The sequence below is a fragment of the Oreochromis niloticus genome, linkage group LG2 (assembly GCF_001858045.2).
Source record: "Oreochromis niloticus isolate F11D_XX linkage group LG2, O_niloticus_UMD_NMBU, whole genome shotgun sequence".
Taxonomy (NCBI): domain Eukaryota; kingdom Metazoa; phylum Chordata; class Actinopteri; order Cichliformes; family Cichlidae; genus Oreochromis; species Oreochromis niloticus.
This window is the reverse complement of record NC_031966.2, coordinates 17,863,430-17,877,540: the sequence shown is the minus strand read 5'-3', so window position 1 is coordinate 17,877,540 and position 14,111 is coordinate 17,863,430. Positions and strand designations below refer to the sequence as shown.

Sequence of the window (14,111 nt, the reverse complement as noted above, 5' to 3'; positions counted from 1 at the left end):
GCCAAAAGTGCAGGTACTGTCAGCTTTAGAGCTTTTTTACTGATTAAAAGAAGAGATGTTTCAGTTTTTGTGGTTTCTGAGCTTGTTATAAATACTATAACATATATCAAATAATACACATGTACAAATAAAAAAATAAAGACAACATTTTAACTAAGATGACCTGTAGTTACATTAGCATATTTTGTGTAAAAATGTGAACGGGAGACCTCCTGCTTGAAAATCCAGTGTAATGTACTATACGGGATGATTGATGAATGGACAGTATGTGGTGTAAGTGAGATGCAGAGTAAACCGCTTTTTGCATCCCTACTTCTTAAATAGATCCTGAGGTTTGTTTTTTTTTCCAAGAGGCATTTATTTACTGGTCTCACACAACTAATTGGTTTCTCCTTGAATAATTCATTTCCATGAAATGACAAAGTTGATACAATTCAAAATGTGTGCACATGGACATCTTAATATATGCAGCGGTTGAAGACTATTCAGCCCACTTAAACAATGGCTGGCAGTCCCAGTCAAGTACATAATTAGTTGAATTAGATTAAATAACCAATTACGAGACTAACAAAGTAAATAAGCCTGCAGGGATTCCACCAATTGCTTGAGAATAGAATTAAAGTGGAATTAGTTTATTGACAGGCTGAATGACAGTGTGGTCAGACAAACAACTCTATTCCTGTCACAGAGACAGAGTACCGGCTGTCGTCCAAGGATGAAATGTATAAGTGTCCATACAGTACTTTAATTATACTACTTTAATTACATCATTTTAACTCAGTATGAGCTACCATAATGCTTACAAGAGTAAGAGACTATAAGAACACACACCACAGGGGATTTTTAAACTGGTTAAACTATAAAATACATTGATATCTAGATGGTTGCAAATTCCACTCCACTTTAAGATGTGCTGTGCACAGTGAAGATGTCTATAGTGGTATTAGCAAACTGGTCTGTGACTGGGAAAGTCTTGAGACATACTGTACAGGCAGACAGACGTACCTTTGCTAGCGTTTTCCACATGCTCTAGTTCATCTGGAAACCTCAGAATTTCGGAGTAGCTCTCTTCGCACTTCTCAGCCAGGAAATGAAGAAGTGTTGTATTCTGACTGACAGATTTAGTGTCTCGGAGCTGAAAAAGATGAAAAAAAAAATTCACAGATGTTTAGACTCATTTACTTGATGAAAACAATGTCCCTTCATTTTCTCAATGAAGGTACATGTTGTCAAAGGTTTTTTTTCAATCCTCAATACGAGGCGCTCTTTTCACTTAAAATCAGTGACTGTTATAAGTTTGTTTTTAAGCATGGTCTTTTCCCTCATTCAGGTCTGGAACATCTGCGGCTTGATATGCCTGCTTCCTTAAATAATCATGTGAATTTTAATTAAAATTGAGTCGATGTAGGCAAGCTTTGAAAAGAGGAAAGTGTTTTTCATCACAACATTTTGGCAAAAACAAAGACTTTCACAATCCTTATTTATATCAAGAAGACTATGATAGGAATGGCCCTTTTACTTAAAAGCAGTTTTTATGTGTTCCTGTTAATATACACAAAGCATTGGCTGTCATTTTGGACCGACTGCATGGTAATAATAATGGAACTAGTAATATGTGCTTTAGAGAAAGAGAGTGGAAGTGTGGCTAAATTAGAAATTTGCTAAAACAATAGATTTCGTGGGATCAATGTATTGTATCTCTACATTATATTTTATTGTCCATAGCCACACTGACAATGTTAAACATAATTGTTTACTCAGAAACACAAGAGGGATTTCTCTGGGGGCTGTTGCTGTACATTCAACAGAATTAGTTCCTAACAAGCCAAAAGTAAAGCCCAAATTCTGGAGAACTCCAACTCACACTGATTACAATACATAGGGAGAAGGTAAAATAAATGAGACCCCCAAAAATGTGCAACCAATTACTGAAGACTAAACAAAAACAGATAAGGACACACATATGCATGTACAGTATATACGCAAATAATAACCCCACTCCCCTGAGAATAAATCGTGGGAGCAGGAAAGTTTGAACGAAAGTAATGTACTGTATTGCCAAGTGTGTGTGAGTCTGTTCATAAGCTGAAGCTTGGATTCTTCACATCAGTGCATAGAGAACTTGTTCCATATTCATTGCCCACTGTGATTGCTATGCTGTTTGAATGGCATGCTGGGAAAGCTAATTAGCACAGCCCACCTCAGTGTACTCATACTGATAATATCCATCCTGTAAACAGCCTGCAGTTGGACATGCCCACACATGTATGCATGGAAACACGTGTGCTCATGCACACACATTTAGGGAAAAGAACAGGCAAAGAGACGCTGTCACACATCAGCTCAAAAACACACACACACACACACACACACACACACACACACACACACACACACACACACAAACTGTTGTCATTAGAAGAGGATCAATCATCGTTTCGCTAATCACAACTGAATTTCATGGAATTTTAATTGGTTTATTGTCATATTGCCAAACTGTTATTACTGCGCAGAGAAGAGAAACTTCTAAGATTAGTAATGTGTAATATGAGACATTTAAAATGTAATAATAATAATAATAATAAAAAATAATCCTTATCTGGGGTAATCACAGACCTATAAAATTGCACTGTATTGTTTTTCTTCATTGTATCAGTTTCAACAAGGCTGAGGAACATATTTTGTTTATTCTATTTCAGATATCAGACATTATCACCACTAAAAAGTAAGATGATCTTCCATCTGGTATTGTTTGATAACTGATCAACGCTGACTGTAGCTTGTAATAGATGTCATTTTTAAAAATAATAATAATAATTTAGAAGAAGGTTTCATTTGGAGTTTGGTCAAACGCAGCCAGGAGGTAAACCATGCTGAAATGTGAATGTGTGCCTCACTGTTTATATTTGTGATTATAACACGTCTCTAACACAATGATAACATACAAATCCCTTCTGGTGGTAACACTTGTGACTCTGCAACATTACAACTGGTGAATACATAAATGTCTATCAGCATGTTCGGTTTGCTTTTTAGGCTGGTGAGTACTGCGGTTTCTCAGCCTTCTACGTCTGTGAATTCGGCTTTTTGTTCATTTGACGTAACAGAGTCAGTAATGGAAACAAAGAGTACATCTTCAGTTATTCTTTATTATTCTGTTTATTCAATTATCCACCCACACACATCTAGATCAAAAATATGGGACTCAATAAAACAGCAGTCTAAGTTTATATTTTTGACAGCAAATTATATATGAGTCACAAGTCACCGCCTCAATATCTCTGCAACAGGTTGTTCTATCATTCTATCATTCACTTATCGATCTAAAGTATTTGGACACTTTAACTGTTTTATCACACATCTCCTTGTTTTGCTTTTCCCACAGGGAAGAGGTTGTCACAGAGACAGAATACTGCCTGTCATCTGAAGAGCATGCAAAGCATCTCTCATTATCCGCCACTTTATTTTCATAATTTCATATTTATTATGCACAAATAACACTCATATGCATCTTTTCAAAATAAGAGTATTGAGTGTTTGACTGAGCCCATAATTTTCTAGCAGTAGTAAACGTGTAGAGGATATAAATGTTGTCTTTAAAAATATTTTAGGGTTTAAATTATTTAACAGAAGACAAACAGCGTTCAGATTATTTTCATTTTTCTCAGATGGGTTTGTTCTTTCTTGTCTGGCATCTAAATATTTCTTCCTGTGCACACTGTTGCTTCTTTTGCAGCACTACTACAGAGTTGTGTGGTATCAATTTTGTTTCTGTGTTTTTAATGCCATTAACCTGCTAGCATGTTTGATACTTTGCCATGGCCTTCATCTTTCTCTTTTACTTATATCTGACCCTCTCGTATGTGAAGCACTTTGGTATACCACTGGTTTTTAAATGTGCTCTATTAATAAAGTTTGTTGTTGTTGTCTGTAAAGTTTTAAATTGATAGTTCTGTATATTTTTTAGATGTATGCATCTAAAGATATTTGCAGCTCCTGATGCACTTCAGGAGAAGTGAGCCCACTCAAAGCACTTTCTACTAAAAGTCTCATTCATTCACACACATATATATTCATGCAAGATTTTTATCCATGGCTAAGTCCTTTTTTCAACATTCACACACACTCACACTATGATGGATGCATGAGTGGCAGCATATCGGTATCTTGCATAGGGATACTCTGATGACCAATGGATCAGCCCACCAACCTTTTAGCTGTTAGACAACCCTCTCTACCACCTTAGCTACAACTTACACCCTATATTTATCTTGAACAAATCTAGTACACATTGGGATGATGTGCAGATTTGTTATTAAGGATAAGGGAATTATAAGGAAAGAGAGATGAGTCATCTCCATATTATACATACAGGAGCTGCTTAAGCTTTGGAAACCCATGCCACGAGTCTCCTGGTGCACAGTTTTCATGCTGATGTTAATCCCAGAGGACGTTTGAACTCCGCAGTTATTGAGGAGCAGTGCACTGACTACTTTAACGCACTATGCGCCTCAGCCCTCCTGTGCAACTTTACGTAGTCTGACACTTCATGGCTGAGTGCTTGTGGTCCCTAAATGCTTCCACTTTGCAATAACACCACTCACACGTCATTATGGAATGATAGGAGGGAAGAAATTTCATAAATCGTCATGCTATTACAGTGCCACACTCAAATTCAGTGAACCTTTCAGAAGGACTCCTTTCTTCACAAACGTTTATAAAGGCAGAGCACGGCTACGCGCTCGAGTTCATACACCTGTAACAATGGGGCTGATGAATCTGGAAGCATGATTAGCATTGTAAGGTGAATTTTCTCTGGCATAATAAGACTGAATCCCTAGAACAAGCAAATTCCTAGATAGTCCACTGTAGCTGCTTTACTGAAATGAAAAAAAAAATAAGTTGTACTACTTCAATGATAATTGTAGAGTTCAATGAAAAAAAGAAAAAAAGAAAAAAACAAACAAACTGTTACCGTCCTGAGTCTGTGGACTCAGTGTTTTTCTGTTTGTATTAGTTTTCTTTGATTTCATGATGCGTTTTGATTTCTGTCGCTAGTATTCCTTGCTCCCTAGTTCCTTGGCATTTTTTGTTTTCTAGTTCTTAGGTTGTGGTTCTGTGTTACTTCTGTTCAGTTTCCTGTTTTACTTTGAAAGTCTGTGTACTATGTCAGTGTGTTGAGTTTTGCCTCCCCTTGTCTTGTCATGTCTGAGTCCCAGCTGTGCTCTCCTCCTGTTTCACATTCCCTAATTACCTCAGTATGTATTTAAGCCCTGTGTTTTTCCCTGCCAGTTGTTGCGTCCTCCACGTTTGTTGTGTGTGTATTCATTGTCGTCTACCTTCAGGTTAAAGTCATATGCATCTGCAGTCTAGTTAGGTTAAGTTGTTGTTTATGTATTGCCAAGCGTGTCTCACGAGCAATAAAGCTGCCGTTTAAGTTAATGTTTTGTCTCCGAGTCCTGCACGTGGGTCCAGCCACTGACAGCCACACAACTCATCGTGACACAAACATAAAAACCTTACAAGATGAGTCATGTATGGTTCCAAGTATACTGTATTTTAAAGAGATCTCCAAAAGTTGAATCTGTTCATCTGGACGTAGCGTTTTGTGGGAGAAACGTTTCGTCACTCATCCAAGTGACTTCTTCAGTCTCAGCTGACTGCAGGTTTCCCCAATCTTATAAACAGTACATTTGCATAATGACTGAAACCAGCCCACTGAAGGAACAATGGGCTGTGAGGTCAGTTCCTTTATAAGGTTTGGGGAAACCTGCAGTCAGCTGAGACTGAAGAAGTCACTTGGATGAGTGACGAAACGTTTCTCCCACAAAACGCTACGTCCAGATGAACAGATTCAACTTTTGGATATTTACTTTCCTGGATGATTGAGAATGCATCAAGATATTTTAAAGAGAGTACGCTACAATAAAATAAGGAGTCGTTGGTAGTAGTAACACATCCTGCTGAGGGCCTCTGTAAGGGCAGAGGGACTTTGTATAAAGCCCAAGGTGCTGATGTTACTTTCACATTATTTTACATCAGGATTTTTAGTCAATGCAGCTTTGAGGTATCGTGAGAACCGTGTCAGGGGCTGTGCGGTGCCTGGGCACATGTCAAAGTTCAGAGCCATTTTAATCTCAGTCCATGCCTTGCACTGGATATTTGAAAGTCAGTACTAAAAGTGACTTTTACTGTCAGAGCTCCAAGCTGAGGAGGGTCTCCTAGGATATCTTAACTGTTACCTTAGATGCGTCTTTTTAAACTACCCAAATAAAATATTTCGTACAATACAGTAACTACTCAGAACTGAATGAAGTGTAAATACATGTCACTACTTTAGACAAATCTTTTCATTTGAAACAGATTGAAAAAAGCTTCATTACTGTGTTGTTGAAAGCAAATTCTGAACAGTTCTATCGTTCAGTGTTTCATAACAAAACCTGATTTGAGGTAACACAATTTGAAATCCTTCAGAAGTGCATATACATGAGAACTAAGAGTAGCAGGACATATCTCGTGCAAACAAGTTTCCACTTAAATATGTAGATCGGAAATAAATAAATGAGAACAAGAGAAAAACTGATAACAGAAAAAGTGGCAGTGGGAATATAGAACCCTCACATTAACAGAGGACTGTAGGCCCTTGATTGCTCAATTTAACTCCTGCAGATGGAGCAGCTCAAAAGACAAATATATTGCATGATTACTCATACAACTAAATATTACACTGGATCATAAGAAACAGAGAAAAAAAAGCAACAGCGGCATTTGAACATAAAAGTACACGCAGCTGCTGAGAAAAAAAAAAAGCTCTGCAAATGCACACTACACTAAAATGTAAGGTTGCCTCAACTCCAATATAAATGCTTGTGCTTTGGTGTTTAAAGACACTAGTAATTCTATAAAAAACAGTAATTCCTGTAGAAATACTGTATTTTTTTACAAGGTCAGAACTCTCGGGTAGATGACTCCATTCTACCAAGTCAAGTGCCTGCTAGACATCCTGTTACGTCTAGCTTAAGTCAAACATAAATCATTACCAGGTGTTCTTTACTTGAAAGAATGAATATTCTTTAACTGATACAGTATTGATACACGTATAACATACATTTAAAGATGCAAACATTCTATTCTATAGTCTTAATGACCATGCTTTGTCTAATTTTGCTTTTAAAGTATTTACTGTAATACAGGTATTCTTTGAGCAATATAATTACTAATCTTCTTGCAAACCTGGATCAGAATTTCAGCTTGCTTAATATATGTGACCAGGATATCAGTGAGTACTCCACAGGATAGGCGATTCAACCAGGGGAGTCAAGAGGTGGAAGGTGAAGGTGGGTCAGCCTGTGCCTTTCCTCTTGCTGCTTATTCCCATCATCAACCTCCTCCATGATGAGCCCATTAGGTACCCTGGACCTGCCACCTAGGAGGCCATTTACTTGATTGACTAAAGTGAGAAAGCAGACTTTTTTTTCCTTGTCCATCAATAATGGCCCAATCAGCCCCCTGAGGCGTTACCAGGCTCTACGCTGATATTCCACACTGATTTAGTCAGCTTGCAGGAATACCAAAAGTACAGTACACTACATCCACCATAGAAAAGCTCTTGCTGTACAAGAAATCTGGAGGATTGCTAACTTCAGATACATGCAGAATGGGGTGTCTTTATAATTCATGCATAGTTCTCTAATATGAAAGTGAGAGATCATCAGAATATATCAGCTCTATTTTTTTAAATTTTTTCTATTTTTTTAAAAGCTGAAGCACAGCTAGCAAACAGTAGTTTGACCAAAAAATGAAACTAAACAGAACAAAATGCCCAAAACATATATTTGAAATATTATTTGATTGTTTTTCGCCAGTGCAAGATTGCTAACCACAGGCGGTATTAAGGGGAGGTTTGTCCATTCTTTACCACCCCACAAGGTCTCAAAACATCCCCCAGTAACTATTTTACTAGTTTTATTATCAGATAAACCTACATTAAAGGAAGAAAAAAAAAGAGAATTTTTGGTTGGAGTCTTTGTTCCTTCTTTTATGCTTTTATGTGTGCAATATATGCCAGCGTCTTTCTTTTGTTCCGTACTTTTCGTTTTTGCGTAAGTATAGAATCATTAGTGGCTCGATATTATAGTGGATTACACATTTGTTTGGTAAACAAAAGGTTGCTGATTCACTTCTAGCCAGAGAGACAAATCCCCTTTGGGGCTGTGTCAGGAAGGGCATCCGGCAAAAAAATCTGTCAAATCAAACACACAGAACTACCCGCTGTGGTGACCCATTGTGGTGACCCATTGTGACAAGGGAGCAGCTGAAAAGAGTTTCTCCTTCTTTTACTATGTAAGAGATTGAGTTGGGAATATGAAAACTCCTTAAAAAGCTGACTTTAGTTGCATAACAAACAAAAACAGATCATGACATTTTAGAAACAACAAAGAAAAGCAAATTAGAAGCTATTAGAGTGCATTCACAGAGGTGCAGAAAGTCTGTGTACATGTGTCTGTATTTAACTAAATTTATATATTATTATAAATATTGCAATATTGTTCAATTTTAGCCTAAAATATTGGGTGATTACTTATGTCAGTCAATCATGTACAATAACAAATGTACTTCAACCTGCTACTTTCAGAGCAACTTTCCTCTTGTGGTATTATTTTATAATCAAAAGTTGAAATCCCACATTCATTGTATCATGACTAACCCTAGCTGTTTCGGCTGAGGGGCTGATGGCTTTGTTGTGCTTTTGTAAGTGTGTATGTGCATGGCTGCCAGTCTTCTCTTTCACACCTTTGGATGCTGTGATTTTACCTGGCAGTGAACACAGATGTAGCCTTTGCTGGCAGCTTCATACCTCCCAGTGTTTGTGTTATTTTGTCTATTGAAACATTTTTCCTCCTCCAAGGTGAAAGCTGAGGTGGAGGGAAAATGTTGCTGTTTGTTTGTCTGTCTGTCAGCAAGTATGCAAAAAACTACCTGGCCGCTACTAACTTGGAGGACAAGTGCAGCATAAACATCGGGGGGTACTGAATTTTTGTACAAATTGGGATCATTTAAAACGTAAAATCAGATCAATCAAAATATGCGAAACAGTGAAAAAGAACGCTGATTTAATGATTCTGAATTAATTACTTATCTCCCTTTTGTTCTTATAAATCTGCCATCCTATAGCTGAAAATCCCGTGATACAGTTACAGTTATTAAATTTCACCTTTCATTTTCATTTCTGTTCTCATTTTAGACATTTAACCAACATGTTTTGTTTTTTTTAAACGTGTGCTGTTTACATTACCTTGCAAAGGAAGCTGATGTTGAACCCGAAGGTTTGGGCGTTTCTTGAGCCAGCATTCATGTAATTGCCAACCAGCAAAACCAACTCCAGGAGTTTGCTAAAACCTTCACTCTTCTTCACCTCCTCACAAGCGAATGTCACATTCATGATGTCGGGTCGGATGTTATTCACCTGCTCCTCAAACGTCAGCTTGAACAGAATGCCGTTGAGACGTGGCCGTAGGAGTTTTACTGAACTCATCTGAGGTGACAACATAAAGAAAGAATGTAAGTGGCATTTATGTGTAAAAAAAGAAAAAAAAAATCAAACAAGCACTTTCTTTGTACACCTACTTTTGTAAAATCATCCTGGGTTTGTCATAGTGGAAGCAAATAAATACTCATTGCCATAGATTTTCAAATACAAATACCCATATTGTGTGCTAGGAAAATATTCCGAATTCCAGTATTATGCAATAACAAAACTTTTTTGTTTTCATTTCAGCTAATTAACAAATGAGTAGATTTTTGACAGGCACACAATTTTCATGTGAAAATCTCCCATAGAATAATGCGTCACGACACACAACCCAATGAGCTCATTATCTGGGTGAGTTACCCTTAATATATGTATTAAGTAAGTAGCAAAACTTTGCTGATTGCAAGCAATTTGTGGCTTACTTGACAAGCAAACTGCACTTGCATGCCAGAGCACTCGTTAGACAAATAACCTACAACTATATATATATATATATGTATGCAGATCATCAGCATCAAAGCAAAAACGCTTTCTGAATCTAATCATTACAGATTTCAGTGAAGTAGCGCTATCCACAATCTAAGAGATATTTGACAAAACATTGTGGGTTCATACTGTACACTAAATTTTCATAAAATGAACAAGCAAAAAAAAGAAAAGAAAAGAAGTACAGAAATCCTATAAAGCTATACCACCTCGCTATCACCATCATGTTCAAGCTCAAGTGTAATACTGCTGCAATAAACTACAAATCTACCATAAACATGTTCCACGTTCACACAGAAATCTATTAAACAGATTTTGTCTTAAATAATATAAAACACAATATGTTCCAATTCAGTAGAAATACTAATCGGGTGAAAAACAAACAAGAAACACATGCGATATATAGCAATACATGCCCATAATTCCCTCTACCTTAATTCCTTGCAGGCACAGCTATACACACTCAGTCACTTACTCTCCATCACAAACACATGCACACACATTCCTTCTCTCTCTTACTTGAAATGATTTGTCTACAATAAGTACAAATTACACACTGAAAGCAAGCATATTGGTGACAGCTTTGGTAGAGAAAAGCTTGAACATAGCTTATTTCCCAGGGGAACTAAATATCTCTACAACGAGGCGCTACTTCATCAGTGGGGCAGTGTACGATCACAACATTGGTGAGATCATGAGGGAAACTTGCCACCCTCTGCTTCATTACATCTTCCAAAAGACACAGACAAGTAAAGAGATAAATAGTGTAATGTAACATATAGCTGTGAGCCCGAGGTCTAACTGAGCATTTCTTTTGTAGACCTGTATAATGTACCTCTGTGTCCTGTTGTAAAGCTACCTTTAAAGAACATTTTCTTTTACAGTTGCCTAAAGTGCTGGGTTTTCACTTGGTAAGTGGACGGCAAGAGCAGTTAATTAAAAAGTAATTATAGCTGTAACTAAGTGGAAAGGTCAGAGTAGCTTGATGATGTACTTTCCTTCTTCTAGAACAGATTTACAGTAAAACAATTTAACCCGACTTTGTCGGTCATCCTCAGTAGTAGCTGTTATAATTAGAGGACAAGTCCAAAGCTGATTTTGTGTATATTTATGTTTATTTATTTGTTTGTTTATTTCAGTCTGTTCAAAGGTGATTCGTTGTTACGAAAGTCTCTGAAAGGTCTGGGGCAATTTGTGAATTACAAACAAGAACAATAAAATTAGACAAAGGTCTTCATATGTCTTACATATCTTTATATGTGTGAGTACTCAGATCAAACAATTATAGTTCTTCTGAGTGCCAGACATGAAGATTGCTTTGTGAAAGTTGTGATACAAAAAGGCTCACTATAACATTATTTATCTTACCACTGCAAAAGACAGAAATTTGGCTGTTCATGGTAAATTGATTAGAGGATTGGGATACATCACCAAGCCAACTGACGTCAACTGCGTACTTTTCAAAGGACTTTATTACAGACAGCATTGGTAGCCTCAGGGTATGATTTTATCATGAGACAACATTGACAGCTGATGTCAAAATATGGCATTCAGTCAGTTCTTGATGCAGAATTCTAATCAAAAATGATTGAACTGTTCTTTGCTCAAGTCAAAAGGACGCTTTCAACTACAGCCTCTGTCATTTGGAAGTTTTGCTTTTTTCTAAAAATCCTTGTCACAGGCTACCAGTGTCCAAACCAAGCAGCTCCCCAAAAAAGTGAGTGTGTAATGAAGTAAAAATTCAATTTTTAAACAGTGCATGCTTGCAAATATTTGACTATAACATACAGGGAATGTGATTGTGTAGACTGTTTTCTTGTTGGAATCCGGGAGGCAGCGGGCACCAGAAAATTATACTCACCACAATGCCAAACTGCTCTGACTCCACAAGCTCCTCATATTCACCCTTTAGTTCCGCTAGCGCATTCAGCTCTTTCTGCTCTGGCAGGTTCTTTATCAGGTTCTAGAAATGGAAGAACACGCACACACACACACCACAACAACAGAGCTACTGTTAATGCAAATGTAATTTTCTCTCCACATCAACATGAAAATCATTGCACAGACAAGGAGGACAGTTTAGCTTACACAAAAAGATGAGAAAAAAGTCCACAACAGCTCTTTGCTTGGACTCATACAATTGTGTTCCTATTTAGTTTACTAGGTTAGTAAATAGTTTAAAAAACTGCATATGTTGCCTCATGGACACATGCCTTTCCTAACAAGTCAACCTGCAGATGAGATCCAGGTCTATACAGTGAAGACTATAAAGTAAGTAAGTAAAATTTCAGTAAAATTTAGTAAAATGTATTAAAGTATTTCCAAGTAGTATCACTACTTGACACCACTAGAGTGCTTTGTATTTTCCTCAACACCAACCAACAACCAAAAACACAGTACTATGAATAATCAACATCAATTTGGAAATGCAAGAGAAAAAGAACTATGAGCATCATAACAATGAAAGAGTTTATATGTCATAATAACTTGAGCAGAATATTTCTTAATGAAAGCAAGTAACCACAGCAGGGGTTGATAAAACTGAACTGGTATTAAGAGAAGAAAACAGGGTCTAAAATGTGTGTTTCTTCATTCAAACTATAATAAAAGATTTGAAAGAATCAGAAACACTGATAGAAGAAACTTGATCAACAGAAAGTCCAAACATACAAGAGGCCATGACTGTGAAAAAGTTTTTGGCTTTTTTCTAATAAAGTCATGATTTTATTCTTTGAGATTTTTTTTTAATTGTTCATTGTTATTTTTTCTTGAATATTACGCTATTACCTCACTTCTTTTGCTTCCTACAATGACCCTGATTGTTGTTGTAGCTATCAACACAAAGACATAATACTACACTTTGTATAAACAACATTTATTCATATTAAGCAGCATACAAGCCTCAAAGTAATACATGAACTTTGGTTATTTGTCATGGTCCTGGGTCTGTGACCCAGCGCTCTGAGTTAGTGGATTTTCTAGATTTTTTTATTATGAATTCTACGCTTGGTTAATTTTATTATTGTTTCTTGTAGTCATTCCCTTGGCATATTTAGTCTTGTTCTGTTATACATTGTGTAAGAGTAATTCCTCCCTTAGTGTTTCCCCATCCTCTTGTGTCTAGTTTTCTGTGTTAATTATAGGTGTCTCCCTCTGCAGTTAGTCTTGTCTCCATGTTTATTTGCCTCTGTTACCGCAGTCATGTCCCTATGTGTCTATCTGGTTCCTCTATGCTCTCGCCCTCACCCTCTGTATGTAGTCAGTCTGTGTGTGTCTCTCGTGCTTCCTGTCTTATTTTGTCAGTCCTTCGTCCTGTGTGCATTATGTTCTGTTCTGCTTCCCGTCTCATCAGCCAGACTATGTTCAGCTGTGTTCCCCAGGTGTTTCCGCTCTGCTCTGTTTCCTCCTTCCTTGTATATATTGTGTCTCCTCATGTCTGTTCCAAGGGACACGAGCTGAAATGCCTGGCATTTCCACCTCAATGCCGCCGTGTGGCTCACTGAGGGTTTTGATTGATTGATTGATTGACTGATCATACTTTATTCATCCCGAGGGAAATTGGGTTAAGGCTGCCAGCCGTGCCAGCGCCGTCTTACCCTTCCGACCATACATACATTACACAAACATCACATGGGGAAGACAGGTCAGAGGGGTATAACATGGAAAAAGCACAACATGAGGAAAGATAAGGAGAAAAAAATAACTCCCCCCAGACTGAGCTCCAACAGGGAGATCAGTTTGAGAACAGAAAAAAAAACACCTCTACACATAGCACATGAAAAAACTCTAATACAACAAAGAAACACATGACAAGCAACAGGGGTGGGTAAAGGGTGAGAGACAGCCAATGTAGACAGTACATCCGGGCCTGCAGCCTATGCGCTGGTCTCCTTGATCCACCGTCAGCATCGGAAGGGAATAAGCATCAAAGGCGTTTGGAGGGGGAAGGGGGGATGACAGTGTCCTTCGCCCTGCCAGGCTAAGCAAACAGTCTTCCAGCCAACCCAGGTGGCCTTGCATAGAATGGGAAGAACAGTCGTTATCAGGGTGTTGTTGTTCAGCTCCAGCCTTGAGACCGCAGCTGGCGCCAAAG

General features: G+C 37.7%; 1 protein-coding gene across 1 annotated transcript in view; it reads right to left on the bottom strand.

Annotated features, from left to right (window-relative positions):
* Nucleotides 1–14,111, bottom strand: part of diaph2 (diaphanous-related formin 2) — a 346,460-nt gene that overhangs the window by 118,650 nt on the left and 213,699 nt on the right. Inside the window, exons 23-25 of the mRNA XM_019364462.2 lie at nt 11,880–11,981; nt 9,296–9,535; nt 1,006–1,135 (exon numbers count right to left, since the gene is read on the bottom strand). Coding sequence (XP_019220007.1) covers nt 1,006–1,135; nt 9,296–9,535; nt 11,880–11,981 — 472 coding nt within the window. The remainder of the gene's footprint in view (nt 1–1,005; nt 1,136–9,295; nt 9,536–11,879; nt 11,982–14,111) is intronic.